This window comes from Dendrobium catenatum, unplaced genomic scaffold (genome assembly GCF_001605985.2).
Source record: "Dendrobium catenatum unplaced genomic scaffold, ASM160598v2 fragScaff_scaffold_1656, whole genome shotgun sequence".
Classification (NCBI taxonomy): domain Eukaryota; kingdom Viridiplantae; phylum Streptophyta; class Magnoliopsida; order Asparagales; family Orchidaceae; genus Dendrobium; species Dendrobium catenatum.
In genome coordinates, this window is record NW_021320118.1 from 554,818 (window position 1) to 575,270 (window position 20,453).

Below are 20,453 nucleotides of genomic sequence, written 5' to 3' on the forward strand. Positions count from 1 at the left end.
GGGTGATGTGCATTCTAGTTGGCCTTCGAATTACGTTCGGCATCCGCACAGAATAATTAATACAAAATAACAGGCTTTTTACTCGAGAAGATAAAAGCCTTCATGAGATTGATTAATTGTGTTTATTTTATCTTGCTCTGTCAACTTTTTTCCTACTTTGAAATGCTTTCTTTTATCTAATAGTCTTCATATTACTCCTTTGTTGGTTCATTCTTTGTAAGTGCAGTATTACATATTTTCTTGATTTCTGGTCGTTTTTTTTTCTTTCTTTTAGAGCTTATTCAATCGCTTTTAAATGAAAAATGTGTTTTACAAATAACTATGTTATATTTTAGGATTTAGTTATATATATAACTTGCAGCCGATCAAAAGTTTAACAAATCAAGCGGATAAATGCACATTAATCTTTATAAACTATTAATAATTGCTCTTCCGTGCTCATCAATAAAGTCTAACAGGAACTTAGAAATAAAACAGATAGAATCATGATAAACAGTTAAATGTCTGCTTTGCTGGAACAATTATTACGTCCTACGACCGGACGTTGTTGGAGGCCAAATCACGCCAAAAAATGAGAAATATCGAGCAATACCAAACAATAACGAGGAATACCATCACGTGAAGACCCAATACCGAGCAATACCAAGTTATACAGAAGTTGTACCGAGTTTTTCCTAGAAAAAATTCGGTACAACTCGGCATTGCTCGGTATAACTCGGTATTTGTGTTCACAGAGCGGTATTTCTCGGTATTATCAAATAATACCTAGCAATATCGAGCAAATACTGAATTTTTTGGCTGGATTTTGCCTCCGACCGAACGTTCCTCTACGTCCTTACACCGGACCTAATAAAAGTTCGCTTTGCTGAGTCTAAACATGCTCTTTCTTCTCTGGATTAATTCAAGGAATGTGGATAAAAAGCCCTCTGGCAAAAATGCTATGTAATGATAAATAGTAAATAAAAAAAAAAGCCAGCCTTCGTACTGTTGGGGGTGTGTTTTAGGTTTCATTTGGAATGACTTTCTTACTATTCCTTAAAGTAGTTTTTTAGTATATAAATTTATAATTTTTATATTAAAATTTTGCTTTAAGACGCATTAAGAAATCTGTTCCGAATAAAATCAAGCGCAAATAAGTTTAAGCTCATAAATCAGATCAAACAACTCATTTCTGATACCTGTTAAGTTAAACAATTTGAAGTCTGTAACTCATCCGGGCATGAGGCTTAGGTTGATTAAAAGATAAATGAGTTGGATAATGAGCTTGACGGCAATAGTTAAATAAATTTAAATTAAAGTGAAATGGAAATTCATAGAATAACTTCAATCATAATTACTTTATAATCATACCTTAATTTTTTTAATTCCAAGTTTAATATAATTTTTCTTAGTTTTTCATGGCCTTAATTTTCAAAATGATTAAGCTTAATGTTTATTAAAACAAATTTAATCTTCATTGTGGAAGTAAGTTTAAGCCCAAAAAAAAAAAAAAAAAATTAAAAAAAAAAAAAAAAAAAAAATTCTCATAATGTAGCCTTATTTTTTCACTTATCAAACGATTTATTTCCACTAAAAAAAGTTCATTATCACCTGACTTATCTTATAATTATTTTAATGATTCCTTACAGAAAATATGAATCTTTATCCTTGCCACAAAACATATCAAATTTCTATAATAATTTAGTATAATAAGCTCATTCTAATTAACTATTTAGATAATATATTTCCTCCTCAGTTTTTGCCTTTTTTGCTTCCTTCCTAGAAGTTGCAAACCAGAAGATAAAAAAATAAAAATAAAAGAATGATATCAGATTTTTCAGCACTGTGACACAAAAAACCATTGGAAACAGAGATTTATACGTTATGGGATGAGAATCCAAGACAAGAAAATTTAAATTTTTAAAAAATATTATCATGTCGGAGTTGAACTGTTTGAGAGATCGTTATTGATATTTTAAAATTTTTGTAAAAAAATTAATCATTTTATTATTTATTAATACAAAAATCGTAAAGAATTTAGATAAAAAAATAAGCTGATCATCAACTTGTTATATCCTTCTTTAAGAAAAGGACAAACAAACTCTGCACTGATTCAATCATAGATCATTTGTAGAGATATTTGTGCTAAAAGTAAAGTATTCAGTTGAGCTTTTATATATACATATAAGTGGTTGTTTATATCATGATTGAATAAAATTGAAGATTGCGGGACAAGTTAAGTTGTGGGGTTTGATATTTTGCCCTGAAATAAATATGTTTCAAATGATGATAACATCGCGTAGATGTTAATTGGATGAACTTATCTCGTCTATTTCTCAATAATATAAGTTTTAAAAAGTTTCATATGATTAAAACTTCATTTGGAATGACTTTCTCATTGCTTTCTAAAGCAACATTTTAGTACAATTCTTTTTTTGAATTTAGAATTTTTGTGCTAAAAAGGAACTTTAAAAAAATAGTGAGAAAGCTATCCCAAACGAAGACTTCAGCTTCATTTGAAATAGCTTTTTGCCACTACTTTTTTGCTACTTTTTAAAGAAATTTTTATACTAAAAAATTACGTCAAAAACAACCATAGGCTTAATTTTGGGATGACTTTCTTATTGCTTCTTAAAGCAATTGAAAAACTACTTTAAGAAGCAGTAAGAAAGCTGCCGCAAACGAAACCCAAGTCATCATAATCATAGTGTTAATGTTTTTTTTATTTGAGATAAAATGAAGCATTATAATATTAGCAAAATTATTGAGATCCACATGAAAGAAAAGCAAAAAAGTTATCATAGCAAACTTTAATTAGGGGTTGAGTCCTATAATTAAATGTTTATTATTAAATTGTGCAAGTTGATTGTGACCATCCACTATAGCTCTTATTTATGAGTAGTGTAGTATGTTTTCTTATTATTATAAGAAATCCTTTCACCTTCATATATAGTTTGTGTTCTCTGTGTGTGCTAGTTATACGTACAACGCTAAGACGTAGAATCAAATCTCTATCGCAGCGTAATTTCTAGCCCGCAACAGAGATAAAATGAAGCATTATAATATTAGCAAAATTATTGAGATCCACATGAAAGAAAAGCAAAAAAGTTATCATAGCAAACTTTAATTAAGGGTTGAGTCCTATGATTAAATGTTTATTATTAAATTGTGCAAGTTGATTGTGACCATCCACTATAGCTCTTATTTATGAGTAGTGTAGTATGTTTTCTTATTATTATAAGAAATCCTTTCACGTTCATACATAGCTTTTGCAGTTTCTACTGAAAAATATTTCCATAACACCTAACATTTTTTATTAACAATATTAACCTTAAAATTAAAAAAAAACTGTTTATTACAAAATATTTACCTGCATAGACTGAATATGCATGAGATTTTAACATATATCCTTATTTCCATAAAACTCTTGTTTCTTGCTCCATTTGATTTTCATAAATATAAATATAAAATATAAAAAAAAACAATTTTCATTTATTTAGTGTCCAAAATTAAATTATTTATTAAAAGATTCGATAAAAAGTACAAAATAATCTACTTTTTTTTTCATAATTTCTAAATCAAAAGCAACACTGACAATTGCAACTTGCAAATTAGTTTATACACATTAATAAAAATAAAAAGAAATATCTTTTATAAATAACAATATAATAACATAATAACATTATCTATCATAATTAAAGTTATCAAAAATCTTTAAATAAAATTTATGCCAAAATAGGCTTTATTGCAAGATCAAATGGAAGCACATGGCACTCACTATCAAGCCTACAATTCAATGAAGCTACCCTCCTTATATAAATGAGCTCCTTCTTCACATATTCAATTAAGTAATTTCATTTTATTAAATAAAATTTTCATGCCATTTTCAAAATATAGAATAATTATTTTTCTTTTTTCATAAATAAATTGAAGAATTTAATTTGTTATAAAAAGAAAAGAAAAAAAAAACGAAATTACATTTCTACCAATGCTTGTTGGGTCTGTGTCATGAAAGGAGAAAGATTGGACACATTATTATCTGATTATGAAATATATAAAAATGTTTTGAGATAGAAAAATGGCAGAGAACATTAGCCATTGTTTTGTTGTATGTAGGAGAGCTCAGAGAGCAACTAAGCCCTATCTTCCTTACAAGTTGGCCATGTGAGACCATGTGAGCCTAAGCTTTTCTTTATTAAGACCTGATGGTCATTGACAGGCGCCAGCTTTCTTTTTATTTTTATTTTTATCTCGGCATATAAATATAAATATTATATATATATATGTATATTCTTTTAATATTATTGGCCTATGCTTCACGTACAATCCTCTCCAAAAAGACAAAATAAAAAAATAAAAAAATCAGATGTCCAAAATCAAATGGACAACAAATGTATAACAATTTTATTAGAATATAAAATTAGTCATGCAACATATAAGCATCTTCTTCGTTTATTTTAAGAGAAATTATTCTGTGGGGACATTGAATCGTCCAGAGACGAATCAGAGCGCGTCATATCATCATGTATATAACGGTACATAGCCGCCGTATATTACAGAGAGGTGATATGACGCGCTTTGATTCACTCCCGGGCGATATCCGATGTCAGCAGAGAATAATTTTTATTATTTTAGAGTTTCAGAAAAAAAGAATTCCTCTAATCATAATTAATAATATTTATATAATTTGATTTTGTTCTTCCATCCGTTATCTGCGGCTCAAAACATTTCGATTATTCTTTGAAAATAAAATATTTTTATGATATCTCATTTGAAAATTCGTATCAGTACGAAAGCATTTTATTTTATTTTTCTATTTAATTAAATACTTTGCGGTTGGTTGTTTCCGGCCAGTGAGTTAAGGACGGGTGGTTGGAGACCGAGCTGAGCTTCATTAAATTGTACTTCTTGGAATTTACAGAACGTAGAAAGGTGACAAGCTGTGGGGTATAAATATAAATATTTATTTACAGTCGCCTTGGGAAGGAAACAAGAGGTCATTCCGAGAAGATGGTCAAAGATTGGACAAATGGCATTGGGGGGTTAAGTGCTCGACATTGTGTTGTTAAAACTTTTTTTTTATTATTAAAAAAACAAATTTATACTTCTATCCCTCTGGATTTAAATAAATGCTATATAATTAAAAATTTAATATTTATATTTTAGAAATTTTAATTATGCCACTAGTGATATATGCAAATAAAATTTTTATGGGTATTTGTTAGTCCTTAATTATCTTTATGCTTGATGGGAAGATTGCTGTTTTCGACCAACATATTTATTGTTAGAAGATTTTCCCGTTAGAATGAATATTGAAATTATACTTTTTGATGTAAAATGTTTTAATATGATGTCATTAACATCTATTTTTTAACTTATAAAAGTTATCATTAATAGAGAGAATATATGGTGATTAAAATTATTAATTATGACACAACCAATAAAAATATTTTCTAAGATTAAATATTAATAAATCATAAAGGTAAAAATAAGCCATTTATTATGATGTAATGAAGGTCTTATAAAAAATTTAATCAATATAGAATAATAAATTAGATTTTGTTTGAGACAAATTTCTTACTACTTTCTAAAATAGTTTCAAAATTCAAAATTTCATGAGATAAAAGCTTCCAACAATATTGACTCGGACAATTTTGATCATCTCTTTTAATTTTCTACATAAATGGGCTAATAATCCACCTCCTAGTGAGCAATGTGAGAATAATCATATGTCCTTTAATATTGAAGCTACTAAAGATGTAGTTCGCATATGTAAGAATCTCGCATGAGGAAGCATCATATCAAAAATAACATGTATATATGAATATGTCAAATTAGTTCAATCTCAATTAGCTCTACGTATGAATTTCTACTGAATATCAACCTATGTCATCTCAGTCGTGACATGCATCATTATGCTTTGTTATTGGCCCAATTAATATGTTGATGAACTATTTGAATCATTTGGGTGATCATACCAGATCTCTCTCTTTCTCACTAACTTCTTAATAGTCAAAGTACACAAAGAATTGAAAATACTCATAGTAAAATACATGTGAAAATAACAAGTATAACAACTAAATCAATAAAAAAAGACAAATAAACATACAAAATGTGAAATTCCTTAAGTAAAAAGAAGTTAAACTCTTAAACATCAAGGTGCATTTAGTTTAACGGTTGAAATTTCATTAAGATATAATGCAATTAAGCGTGCTCATCTCTGAGAAATTCTGGGATAGGTGACCTCAATGAAAGTTAAACCAACGAAACAAAATTATGAAAAACTTAAGCCAAAGTAGATAATATCATGATAGTTAAGAATTTGAGTTGTTACAAATAGTATCAAAGTAATACATCAATAGGAAGATGTGAACTAAGTGTTATACAAGACATAGTGGTACGCCACGGGAGCCACATGTTGAACCCCGTATAGGATAAAATGTTACAAGGCGGGAGTAGTCACTTGTACTTGCAAGCAAGGTTGTGAAAATCAGACCGGACAATGAACCAGAAGAGGGAGAGGTTCACGGTTCGACCGGTTGAATGGGAGTCGAACTGGATGACATAATAAATAATAATATTATTTACTATGTTTAAAAACAAAATTATATTAGTGCAAATTTAAAAAACAAAATTGGTTAAGGAGATGAACCAATAATATGAATGTACAATTTACTATTAAGCATAATTGAATTAATCTACTCCACACAATGATCTTAGAAAATTTATAATTTTCACTGCATATGACAATCAAATTCAAGCAATTAAGTAAATGTTAAAGCAAATAAATCTGAGCTATAAAGAGAATTTTGTGATTAAGCACCAACTGACCCCCATCCTAACATATTTCACATAGGTCTGATCAGTAGGATTCCATAATCAGACTTACAACTGCAAATCTTTACACCGTATATATTATGTTTTCATGTTTTATTATACTGATAAAGGTAAATTGTCTTAATTATTAATGTGTCCAAAAGCATTTCTCATACTATAATATTACTATAATCCCCCCATTGTTTAAGTTTCTTCTCAAGCTATGAAACCAAATAATTATAATTATCAAACACAATTAAAATGATGAAGATTTTTCTAAATTCTAACGTAGGTTTCATTTGGGGTGACTTTCTTATTAATTCTTAAAGCATTTTTTTAGTACAAAAATTAAAGAAAATCTTTCCAAACGACATCGTAGTTTGTGATGGAGGTTGCTAAAGCTGTAAAGGCTTGAGACATTGAGGAATATTACAGATAAAACGATTTCCAATGAGAGAAGAAATCTCATTACTTCAATTTACAAGAGATGATATGCTTAAAAGATACTTCTAATTAAATCTCCCAACTTTTTAGAGAATAATATCATTCTCCCCTTCAGAGCTCTCCCACCAACTTCTGCATGGCTTCCCATAGCTCATATCGCCATGTGGTAAACAGTGGCATGCGGTGTATGAATGCATGGGTGGGATTAGGATGGCTTAATTTTTTAATTAATTATTTTTCACGTGTATGGCACTGAATGCGAGCCATTAACTAAATCCTTAAACGGAGGTTAAGAAGAATAGTTTATCGAACTCCTAAATAACAATTTTTAAATGGTTAGATGTCTCTGAAAGTCAAGACATCTGTTAACATAGGAGAAAAGCCAATTAAGTATTTAGTCTCCGCTTAAAGCCAAACCACACGCCTCAGCCCATGTGATTAGCAGCACTAAACACATATTAAACTAATCAAATCTGACTATTTAAAGGTTGCTTTTAGCAAAATGAGTACTTGTAAAGCTTTAGTTGAGTAATTAATTAGTTTAAGAGGTCCTGAGCTGAGATTCTCTTCATCAAAACAACTAAGCATTCGAAAGTTCTTAATTGTTTGCTTGCTGAAGCAAAAAAACAGTAGGAGATTTGTATATTTTTGTGATGTTAAACTTTATAATTAAGTGTAATAATTCATTTTATTTAATAAATTATGGAAATTATCTTAAATGTTGATGTATAGATTAGGATTTCTTAATATCCTTTTAAATATATTAGAGTTTCTAAAATTTTGTTAAGTATAATGTATGTATTATTGAAATTATGTTGAATTAAAATGTTTTTTAGTTTTATTATGAATATGATATCATCTTAGACATACTTCATACACTTGTCATTGTTGATGGTAGCTTAGCTAGCTGAGTTATTTTTTATGTTATATTGAGTGATACAGTATAAAGATCATTTTGATGTATTTTGGTTGAGAGTTTTGGATATAAAGCTCCCAACCAAGAAGTTTGAAGTTTGAAGCTTGCGTGTGCGATATGTGCATGTGTTTGTCCTAATTGACTCAAAAGTCTCAAAAAACTGCTATTGTAGGCTTCGTTGGGACAACTTTCTTACTGCTTCTTAAAACAACTTTAAGAAGCAATAAGAAATCCATCCCAAATGAAGGCGTAATGTAGACATGATTCATTTTTTGTTTCTTCACAACAAGAGCTCAAATGTGTAGTAGAACAACTTTAATTATGACTAAAAAATAGAAAAAAAAAATCATAATATCCTAATAAAAATTAGGTCAAGATAAAAAAAAAATATAAACTATAGTAATAAAGGTTTTCTTAGGGATAAACTATAAAGTTTTTGTTTATATGTCTAAAATCAATAAAAATATGTGACCATGTGCTCAAAGGTGCAATATAATTCCTCTTTTGACGTCATTATATTCAGCATCTCAGAAAGAACCGACCAAAACGACAAATCACTAACTGAGAAGTTTGCCTTCATGCAATTCTATCTTCTTTCATCTCCTCTGCTTTTCGCTTCCAAAAAAAGAGAGGTGCTCACCTTTTTACATCAGCTTGTTGTGATATTATCTAAGAGGATAAGATCTTTATTATATTTTAAATAATGTAAATGATTTTTTTATATCTCTAATTCCAAAGTAATTTTGCAAATAATTTTTTTTTATTTAAGTGATTTACTGATTCATAAGTCCTATATAACTTTGTAACTTGAATCCTTAATTGAAAGTCTCTACCTTCATTTGAGACGATTTTTTTATTGATTCTTAAAATAATTTTTTGATAATAAATTAAGTAATAAAGCTATTTTAGGCTTCATTTGGGACTACCTTCCTAAAATGAGTTTTTAGTGCAAAAATTTCAATTTAAAGAAATTTTTGTACTAGAAAGCAAGAATAAAATAATTTTTTATTATTTTTTTACTAAAATTCTGTTTTAAGAAAAAATAAAAAGTCATCGCAAACAAAAACTTAATTTCAATTATTCAGAAAGATTCAGAATAAGTTGGTTTTAGTTATAAAAAGAATAGGCTGGGCAGCATTCAATTTCCTTTAAAAAAAAAAAAAAAACTCATTCCTTTGTTTGTTTGGTTAGTACAGCATTATTCTTTCTACTGCTTGACATTCCAAATAAATCTTAGCTGGTGCAATTAAAGCTTGAAGCCGCATGTGATTTGCTTTCCCTCGACAGTTCCACTTTTGGTTTCTTCTCTGTTTAATTGCAGTTAACTGTTTAGAAGCTCTTCTTCTACTGGCCCAGTTGCTGAAAGAAAAAATTATTTACAGCCTATTTTATAAAAGAAATTTTTTTTCCTATAAAAATATAGCCTTTCTCGCACATTTATTAATTTGAGATATTATATTCCTTGCTTCTTCCCCCCCCCCATCACTTCCCTAGCTCCATTCACTTCTATAAATGCACCTCTCCTTCCACATGGTTTCCTCACTTTTCTCCTTTCAACCTTTCCTGGGCAGGCTTTCATTTGAAAAGCCTCTGTAAGTATAGAATCTCCTTCCTTTTAGACAAAGTCCTGAAGCCAGCCTTTAACATTCTCGCCTTGTTCTTTTGCAGGGAAATGGAGTCTCATACTTTCATTATCATCTCTGTTCTTTCAATCCTCAGAGCTGTTCATGGAGGAGGAGAAGGATGGATAAATGCTCATGCCACCTTCTATGGCGGTGGAGATGCCTCTGGAACTATGGGTAAGTAAGATCAGATAAGAACAGATATCTCACTGATATCAAAAATGGATTCTGAAATGAGAAATTGCTGTAATTGCAGGAGGAGCTTGTGGCTATGGAAATCTGTACAGTCAGGGTTATGGGACTAATACTGCAGCTCTTAGCACTGCCTTGTTTAATAATGGACTGAGCTGTGGATCTTGCTATGAAATTGTGTGCGCTAATGACGGACAATGGTGTCTTTCTGGTTCTATAATTGTTACTGCAACCAATTTATGCCCACCAAACTTTGCTCTTCCGAATAATAATGGTGGTTGGTGTAATCCTCCATTGGAGCATTTTGATCTCTCTCAGCCTGTTTTTCAGCGTATTGCTCATTATAAAGCTGGAATTGTTCCTGTTCAGTATAGAAGGTAAAGATAAAAAATCTAATTTGTTAAACGTTAATGATTCGGCTTTCCTTTGGACGAATTTTTAACTGTTTTTGAAAGCAGTTTTCTTATATAAAAATTGAAAATTTAAAATTAAAATAAATTGCTAAACAACAAAATAAAGATGAAAAAGAGGAAAAGTAGGAAGAGGATGATGAATAAAAAAATTTTTGGCCTTGGATTACATGCAGGATCATTATCAGTTTCTCTACGGATCCTAAATTAACAAGAGTCTTATTCAATTTGTCAGAAATTCAAGAAAATTTCCGCAACTCATTTGTAGGAATTTGAAGAAGAAAAATAAAAATTATATAATGAAAATGAAAATTACAAAGAAATATTTTTTCTTAATTTGTTGAAAAATTAAAATTTTATTTCTTCACATGAGTCATAATCCCTTTTTTATATTTTTAATTTAAGTTTGATAGAAAATTATCAATAAAAAATATATGTATTTGCTATTTTCATAATTCTTAAGTAAATACAAATAAATTGAAACTAAATATCTAAAATAAAATTATAAAGAAAATACATTTACCGTTATTCTCTCTTAGCTACTGAAAGTCTTTTTATTCTCTCTTAGCTACTGAAAGTCTTTTTATTCTAACCAAATGTTGGGTTTGCTTAAATCGCAGGGTCCCCTGTGTTAAGAAAGGAGGTATCCGGTTCACCATCAACGGTCACTCCTACTTCAACCTTGTTCTCATCACCAACGTCGCCGGCGCCGGTGATGTGGTGGCTGTGTCCATTAAAGGTTCGAACACCGGTTGGCAGTCAATGAGCAGAAACTGGGGTCAAAACTGGCAGAGCAACAGCTATCTTAACAGTCAATCTTTATCTTTCAAAGTCACGACAAGCGACGGCCGGTGTGTTACCTCCATGAACGTTGCTCCTTCCTCCTGGAGCTTCGGCCAGACTTTCTCAGGTGGCCAGTTCTGAGAAGCCAATATTCATTATTCTATCTTACTCTGTCTCTCTAACTCTACCATTACTAATAGTCTCAAGGATTTTTGTGTCATGATGAAATTGCCGCTTTGAAATGGCAATCGATCTATGACCTTTATCTTACTAAGTTAAGTCCTTCTTGTTCTCTCCATCTTGCCTTATATATAGTGGCAGAGGAGGGCGCCACATTATAGAGTGGTGAAAGAAGTCATTTTTATTAGGTTTTGATTTTAATGGCGTGGTGGTGAGGATTGGAATGGCTGAGGTGAACTGTTTGTCACCCGCCCATGACATCGATCTACTTCTGTTGTATGTACTGGTTATTTGTAATGTAATATGCGTTTTCTGGGATGATTAATATATTAAATTCTTAAGAGCTTCAAGATATTTGGTGGTTTTTTTTGTCATATTTAGCAGCAGAGGTCTTAATTAAAAAAAAAAAAAGAGGAGTTGTAGAGGTCTTTCCCTGCTCCTTCAAGACTTTGGGCAATCTGATGTGAAAAGACAAGCCACAAATAACCTGATGTGAAAAGATCTTGTTTTTTTTTTTTTTGGAAAATTAGAGTCAAAGCCCATTCATTAACCAAAGAATGAACAAGGAAAAAAATTACAGATAAGAGAAAGAAAGCAAAGGAGCAAATTAATGATGCTTAGAAAAAAATTGAGCAAAGGCTCAAAAGAAACACCCCAACGACTGTTTCACAAAATTACATCAAGAAATATGTGAGAAAATGGAGAAACAAAAGCAAAATAAAAAAGCCAGGACTTAGGTTCAAAGAGTGATCAACATCAGATAAAATTGACACCCTTGGTTGCTCGAAGACCGACTAAAGAGAGACCAGGATGGATAAACATCATCGTCCATAGCATCAAAAGACCTATCTATAAAGACGAAATTAAGACCGATATTAGCGAATCGAAGGCAACACAATCCATAGACAAAATCCCATTCAAAACATAAACTTGTAACCTCTGGGTAGTGAACCACACCAACAGCAGCAATAAGCAAACATGTCAATGGTAACCAAGCCCACCACCATAAAAACATCCAATAAACCAAATAGGCAGCAACAGAAAGTCAATAAACCATCCACTACTTGAAAGCAAACCGACAACACAACGGAGCAACTAGCAAACACACTAAGAGAGTAAGAGGAGCCATTAAGCATATCTTTAAATTTTCTCATTCTTCAAGCTAGCAATTTTAAGACTAATAGCCTTAATGATAAAAATATGAGCAGTGGCTTTTCTACTGAATTTGTTTCCAAATTTTTTTGCATTCCTCTCCCTCCATAAGTGATAGACATAACACCAAAGCATAAGCTGGTAGAAGGAAGACTTGTCCGACATTGAAATATTCACATCACCAAAAAAATTAGCTATATGATATAAATTTGGGTGCAAAAGAAATGATTTTAGGCAAGGGATAAGATCATTGATAATAGAGTAAGTGAAATCACATTAAAAAATAGGTGTGATGAATTTTCAAGTTTAGCATAACATAAGCAGCATATAGGGTCCATTGAAATGTTCCTCTTGATCAACACATTAGAAGTTTTGGGCCCACCAACCCAGCTCAGCAAACCATAAATAGAAAATCGAGTGGCTACATGCCTATGCTAAACAATTATGTGCTAAGAAACCTCTCTCTCATCGAATAGAAATCCTGCAAGAATTCACCAAAACAACCAATCCTCTTATTTTTTCATAACATACATGCAACATCAATATGAATGGGAACATAGAGAATAATGCTAAGGATGGGTTCTTGAACAATCACTAGAATCTTCCACCCATTAGAATCCAAAATAACAGAGAGGTGAGAATCAGAAGAGAAAGCATTAATGACAGAAGAGTTATGTGGGAGTTTAGATAAGCACACCCCATTACACCATTGATCCCACACAAGAGAGATAGGAGAATTATCATTCACATTAAAGACAAAACTCCCTTTCACATTGCTAGCAGTATCACATATACTTTTTCACATAGGTGAAGCCAAGGATTGAGCAGGTTTCTAAGGAGAGAAATACTTGTGGGAGAACTAGGTAAGAAGAGGGGAATGATAATTATACATCATAGAAATAATAGAACAATTAAAGGCAAATCAAATGGAATTAATAGAAGGTTGCCCCAACCCCCAGCCTTTTTTAGGTTTGCAAGAGTTTTTCCAAGACATGAGATATAATTTCCTTGACATAGTGTCTCTAGAATATAAAAACTTAGCAGCAAGTTCATCAATTTGCTTACAACAACTCTTAAGTATAATACTATAATTGCACCTTAAATCCAATAGGCTATGGTGTTCCATATAGTGTATCATGAAAATTGTAATATTCTTGTAAAAGAAGGTAATTTTGCTTTCTAGTCGGAAAGTTTGTTAGCAATAACATCCAAGAGAGGTGAGAAATTAGAAAGATAGGCTTTCTTGATAGATATATGAATCCCTAGATAAGTGATTTTGGTTTGGTTATAAGGGATGTCGAGAACAGAACATATATCATTGGAGCGAGAGACGTTAGGCTGAATGATAAGGGAGCTTTTCTCCATATTGACAACAAGGCTCGAAGAGTCAGCAAACTTGTTAAGCACATTTTTCAAGGCTTGCTATTCCGGATAGACACATTCCCGAAGACCAACACATCATCGTCATATAAGAGATGTGATAGTCTAAAGTCTTTAATATTGATTGGCTCAAAAACAACCCCATCCACATAAGAGTCAAGAAGGTTGAAGAAAGCATCCATAGCAAAAAAAGAATAGATAGGGACTCAAGGGGCAACCTTGTCTAAGGCTAGCAGAGGAGTGAAAGAAACCTTCCAAAAGTCCCATCCACACAAATGGAAAAGTAGACATTCATAATGCAAGACTTGACCCACCCAATAAACTAGGTGGAATCCCTTTTTGAGCCATTCTTCCAAGAATAAATTCCCTAGAAACATAATCAAAGGCTTTCTTGATGTCAAGCTTTGCACACATATAATTGGCTCGATTGCACTTTTTAAAAAGTCCCAAATTTTCAGTAGCAAGAATCACATTGTCCATTGATATCCTCTTGTTAATATAGCTAACTTGGGAGGGATTAATAATGATAGGCATAATGTGCCTAAGCCTAGTGGCTAAATTTTTTGCAATAATCTTATAAAGGGTGTTACATAAAAAGATCGGCCTCAAATCAAAGATAGATCCAGCATGACGACATTTAGGAATTAAAGCAATGACAATAAGCTTAACACTTCTAGTGATCTACCCTTTTTGAAAGAAAGATTGAATAGCTTTGCAAAAATGGGGCCCAATTATATGCCAACAAGACTTAAAGAAGTAAAATTTAACTCATCCGGCCATGGAGAGGAATTAGAAGAGCCAGAAAAAACAGCCATTTTAATTTCACCAGTAGTAATCGGGTCAAAGAGGATAGATAAGAGATGAGAAAGAACATTGGAGCCAAAGGCGAAGAAATTAAGATCCAAGGTTAAGATAGCATGAGGATTGTCGATGTTTTGGAAATGTTGAATTACATATCAGAATTTCTGCAAAAAGTTAATTAATATTTAGTTAACAAAGATCATAGATAAGATAAGACTCCAATATATGATTTCTGCCTTAAGAAATGAGAAGCGCATAATTTCATTCAGTGCTCATTAATTTGATAACAGAAAATTTGCAACAGATTACACCTTAATTCGGATGTTAAAACTTGAACTGATAGTTTCAACTTTGATGGCATAGATGCTTTTGCAGATGTGTTATAGCTTTGTCATAAACCTTTTGATCTAAGAGTTTCATCTGTTGTGAGAATTTGAAGGGAAATGAAAAATGTCTGTAAAAATTAGGGTGGATGCACCTTTTTAAGCGAGAGGAAGATGAATTTACATGCCTGGTGGAGGATTAATTATTCTGTGTCGACGCCGAACGCCGTCCAGAGACCAACCAGAATGCACCACATCATCACCCCTTCGCTCGATACGCTACGTGGCTGCACCTGATTGGTCTTCAGACATAGAGCCAGGAGAATAAGATCAGGAACTAAGAAAATTCAGGTAAATTCTTTGACAGTGTAGGGGAGACAATTAAGTGTCGTCTCCAGGATGCTTTTCACCAGTTAACTAAAATTCTTTTAGTGATTGATAATTACTGTACTGATAGCCTATTAAGACGAGAAAATATTAGGTGAGAGCATCATATTTGTGGAATTATTATAAATAACTTGAGCAACACTGAAATAATGACCACATTTCTATACAGAACTAGATCTAACATCTGTCTTTTAATATTCAGAACCATTGTGGTTTCCGTTGCCCCCTTGCCATATAAAATATAGAAGTTTTCACCTTCTCTTTGCATCTTTATCAACATGGGCTCCCATTTTTCATCACTTTTACTTAATTCCTTCACTGAATATCATGTAGATTTTCCCTTTTCAATTGATGTTTAATTATGAGTTAAATATGTATAAGTGAAGCTCAAGAATCGTTCTATTAGCTCTCATTTGTCGGCAGTTTTCTATTATTCTCTCAATCTTATGTAAGGTTTCAAATTTCTCTTGATTTGGTTTGTAAGTTCTGTGGGAGCTAATATGGCAAAATTGGTTTTGAAATATAGCTTTATACTGATAATACATTTAGCAGAATTCCTATACAGATAAATAGCTAGATATTGGATCTATGACTGATATGTGTAGATTTTTGTGAGTAATTTTTAAGATTGATGAAAGGTTTAGAAGAATTTGTAGATATGTATGTAGATTAATATATTTACAGTATTCTACAATCTTGATATAGGTTCTAGAATCATTTTCTTGTTTGCTATGTTCTTTAACTTTGGTCAATGACTTTAGTATTTTTTTTCTAATTCATTGCTATGGATCAATGGCTTGCATGTTCTTTCTATAATTCAAAAATGAGATATTTTTGATATTTAAATCAGTAAATTGACAACAAGTTGAAAAACTAACTTTGGAATATGAGGAGATTCTCACATGGTCGCTTTCATTGCCTCAGCACAATGTGTATTTTATTGCTTTATCAATGCTACAAACTCTACAATCAGATCTGCATCTGCTATGGAAGAAAGCAAGCTGTATAAAAGATCTAACAAACATATGAAATGAAAATGTAGTTTCCATACATAAATTGCATTGTCGTGTCTATAAAATTTTAAATTTTCATTTCTATGTGAGCCATAGTTTTATAAACAAATTAAGAAAATTATGTCATGAATAGTTAGAACTATGATATTAGGCTTGATATATAGAGGGCTGGATAAGTTTAAGGTTTCGTTTGGGACAGCTTTCTTATTGCTTCTTAAAACAGTAAGAAAGTCATCCCAAACGAAGCCTAAGATTCTAATTTTGTTATGTCGCATAGAAAATATTTGTTCAAGCCAAACAAAACATTGAACGAGAGGCAACATAGACATGTGATTGAGAATATAAAAGTATGATCTTCAAAAAGAACGAAGAAAATAATGATGCGGATGATGATATGTTGTATTCGAAGATTCATTACCTCTTTTTATTTATAATACAGAGTTTTTAAGAACAAATATATAAAGAGAATAAACATCAGACCATAGATTACTGATATAACTATGGTAGCTCAGTAAGGAGAAGAAAAATAAAGTAAATAAAATGTTTAAAGAAAAAAAACACTAGCGCCTTAGGGGAGTATGTAGGATGAAAAATTGCTTAAAGGAGATGATGAAGAAAGCATTCATCAAAATAGTATTAAAGAGATGTTTGAATCAAAGGTTCTAGCAATTGAGTATACATTAATAAAAAAGATTAAATGATTAAAATAGTCCTTAAATTTGTGTCCTTATTTTAATATCAAATTCTTTCAGATGTTCAATTTAGGTTCTCAACTAGATGTGGGCCAACTTGTTCATACCCAGGGGCAAACCAGACTTAATTTCCAAGGGGACAAATTTATAAATAATCGTTGGAGGTCTAAGGGGGCAGCACCCCTCTCGGGATTCGCCTTGCCCGGTTATGATGCGGGGTCAAGGGGCAGCTCCCCTGTGGGGGGTTTCAAGAATAAATTTTAGTTATAAGGATATTTTTTAAATTCAAATTAATAAATAAAGCGATGAATTCTCTTTACGATTTGTTGGAGCAATTGCTTAAAGATTATAGTATTTTAAAAGTTTTAGATGGGATAATTGTCTAAAAACTCTTACAAAAAAGACTAAATAATAGATAGAAGGGTATAAATAATGAAAAGAACTATATCATAAAGTTTTTTTTTTAATCCCCTCCAAGGGGTTCTGGCCCTAATCATACTCTTAAATTTGTGGTTTATTTAAATGAAAATTAGTGAAAAGAAGTTTTTGTGATGCTATTCCTGAGCTTATTAAGATTAATCTCAAGCTTATATTAAAGTGATTGACATGATCATAAAAAGTCCAAAATATCCCTATGAAAAATTTTACAATACTAATTTTCATTTAAAAACAAAACATCAAAGTTGATGATAAGATCAAATCAGTTCAAATTTGATCATTTAAGCTTCATTTTAGACGGTTTTTTACTACTTAAAATAGCTTTTTAATTAAAAAATTTATACTTAAAACTGCTTTAAGAAGCAGTAAAAAAGCTGTCCAATGAAACCTTACTCCAAGCTTCATTTAGGATGGTTTTTTTACTGCTTCTTAAAACAGTTTTCTCGTACAAAAGTTTAAATTTTTATGCTAAAAAATCGCTTTAAGTTTAAATTTTTATGCTAAAAAATCGCTTTAAGAAGCAGTAAGAAAACCATCCCAGACGAAGCCTTAATATAAACATGGAATTACATTGAAGTGTCGTATTGGGTGGATTGTTGGGTTTGAAGTAAAATATATTCTTAAAATTTAAAGCATGATAGTGATTTTTTTTTTAAAGATTCAGCACGTGAATTAGACCAAAACACAGTATTTTCTCTTCGTCTTCCTCTTTCTTCCAACAATAGAATCAAGTTATATCTTTTAGCTTTAAGCTATCATTTCATGATTCAGCATCTTCGTTGTATTTTTTGTCCATTTTTTCTGCTATTTTTTGTCCTCTTAGACAAAGAATAAAGAAACGATATCTTATTACATCGGTAAGTGCTAATGCTTTTAATAATTCAAAGTATTTATTTTTATTTATAGTCTTTCAAATTTCAATTGTTTTTATCAGTTCCTTCCATTTTTGACTGCTTATTTTTTGTCGGACGATTACAATTATTTGTCTCTTTGCATGCTTATGCTCTTTTTTGTCTTAGCAGTTAATACTATTTGATAAATTTTTATTTTTATTTTCTCTATTGATTGCTTTGCTATTTTATAATTTTCGCTGTTTTTAGCATTATCTGTAGTTAGATAATACTAAATTGTTACGGGTAGTGACTATTTCATGATTCCATCTACTTTTATTTTATATATTTTTTAATAAATTTGAAGGTTATTTGAAATTAGATTGGACTGATCTTATGCTAATGATATTTATGATAGAGTAAAAAATTTCTTCTAATTTTGAATATTGAGTGAGAAAATAATATATGGATTTATGATTTTTTCATATAATATGATTAAGGCAACATAAGGTTGGGATGGTTGCAATTTTGTGTAAAATGATTATAAAACTATGGGGGGATTTTTTTTTTTTTTAAAGCTCATGTAAAAAGTTATCATTGAGGTTTCATTTGGGATGATTTTTCTTACTGTTTTTTAGAGCAGCTTTTTATTACAAATATTTTTAAATAAAAAAATTTGTACTATAAAATTGCTTTAAAAAGCAGTAAGAAAGATGTCCCAAACGAAGCCAATTTTTTTTTCAAAGTAGAAAAAAAAATTTGTCAAATAAAAACTATTATTGCAGTCTGAATAACGAAATAGTAAGAAAGTTGTCCTAAATAGATCTTTAATTTCAATAGAAGTTATCTCCCTATCTATAAGACTATAATCACCTTTGATATATCAGTAAAAAATTATCTTGATCAGGCACGAATCTTGAAGCAAAATTGAGTTATAAGCTTCAACAATTAAATCAAAGATCATGGTTACTCGTCCTCGCGATTCTGGTTTCCTGTCCGGAAAGTCGGCTCCTATTTCTTTTAAGGATGCGGTTTCAGGTTTTTCTTCCTCTTCTTTTCCTGAACTGAGTTTTTCTTCTCATCGTGGCTTGCCGGCATTATTAATTTCTGAGGATGAGGTTAGGTCGCTCGCAAAGCCTTTTGAATTCTCTTTGGTGGGTCGTTTTCCGGGGCGGAGACCCTCCGTCGATGCCATTCGGAAATTTTGTTTTAGTCTAAAGTTGATTGGGAATTTTTCTGTTACTGTGCTAAATAATCGGAATGTTTTGATAAACTGGAGAATGATTCGATTATTGCAGAATCTTTTCTCATAGGTCCTTATTTTGTTCAAAAGTTGTTATAATGAAAGTGGTGAAGTGGACTCACCATTTGGACGTTGAGGTGGATTCTCCGATTGTACCGATTTGGGTCTGTTTCCCCCTTCTTAGGCCCCATTTTTTTTTTCTCCTAGGATCCTTTTTGGTTTAGGTTCCCTTTTCGGTCGCCCTCTCAAATCTGATTTGGCTACGACATCTGGTTCGCGGCCGTCGATGGCTCGTATTTTGGTAGAGCTGGATGTTACCAAGAAACATGCGGAGAAGGTTTGGGTTGGATCTGTGGAATCGGGATATGTTCCAGACTGTGATATTTGATGAAATTCCTAGTTTTTGTACACATTGTTTGTCTTTAGGTCATCTAAGGAAGCTTGTCCTATTTTACATCCTAAATCGGATTGTGTAAAAACTGGGATTTCTCAATGCGATTTGTCGGTGTTGATGGAGCAAGTGGCTGAAGGTGCTCCAAATGGAATTGTTTCGATTGAGTCGAATGAGAGGGAGACGGATGAGCCGGTTGTTGATACTGGTAGGATGCTGGATTTTAATCCTACGGCTGATGTTTTGTTGGATAACAATAGGGAGGATAATGTTTTGGGTGAAAAGGAGGTTTCGGTTGAGGCTGATGTTTCATTGTCTCCAAATGCTATGCCTTTTTTTCCTTCGTCTGTTGAAATAAATCAGTTGGCTGTGAATGAGGGTATTGAGATTAACAATCTGGTAACTGATTCCAATGAGGGATTGATTTCAAATGGTGTTATGCAAGAATCGGGTCCTACAGT

General features: G+C 31.5%; 1 protein-coding gene across 1 annotated transcript; it reads left to right on the forward strand.

The window, feature by feature from the left end:
- Positions 1 to 9,590: 9,590 nt before the first annotated feature.
- LOC110106794 (expansin-A10-like) lies at positions 9,591 to 11,696 on the forward strand. The gene is made up of 4 exons (XM_020836809.2): positions 9,591 to 9,747; positions 9,824 to 9,954; positions 10,034 to 10,346; positions 11,000 to 11,696. The coding sequence occupies exons 1-4, from the start codon at positions 9,668 to 9,670 to the stop codon at positions 11,301 to 11,303; spliced, it is 828 nt and encodes a 275-aa protein (XP_020692468.1). The 5' UTR covers positions 9,591 to 9,667; the 3' UTR covers positions 11,304 to 11,696.
- The last annotated feature ends 8,757 nt before the right edge of the window (positions 11,697 to 20,453 follow it).

Coding starts and splice junctions, on each gene's coding strand:
- LOC110106794 (XM_020836809.2), top strand. CDS start 9,668: ATGCACCTCTCCTTCCACATGGTTTCCTCACTTTTCTCCTTTCAACCT. Junction 9,748..9,823: donor CTTTCATTTGAAAAGCCTCT/GTAAGTATAGAA, acceptor GTTCTTTTGCAG/GGAAATGGAGTCTCATACTT. Junction 9,955..10,033: donor AGATGCCTCTGGAACTATGG/GTAAGTAAGATC, acceptor CTGTAATTGCAG/GAGGAGCTTGTGGCTATGGA.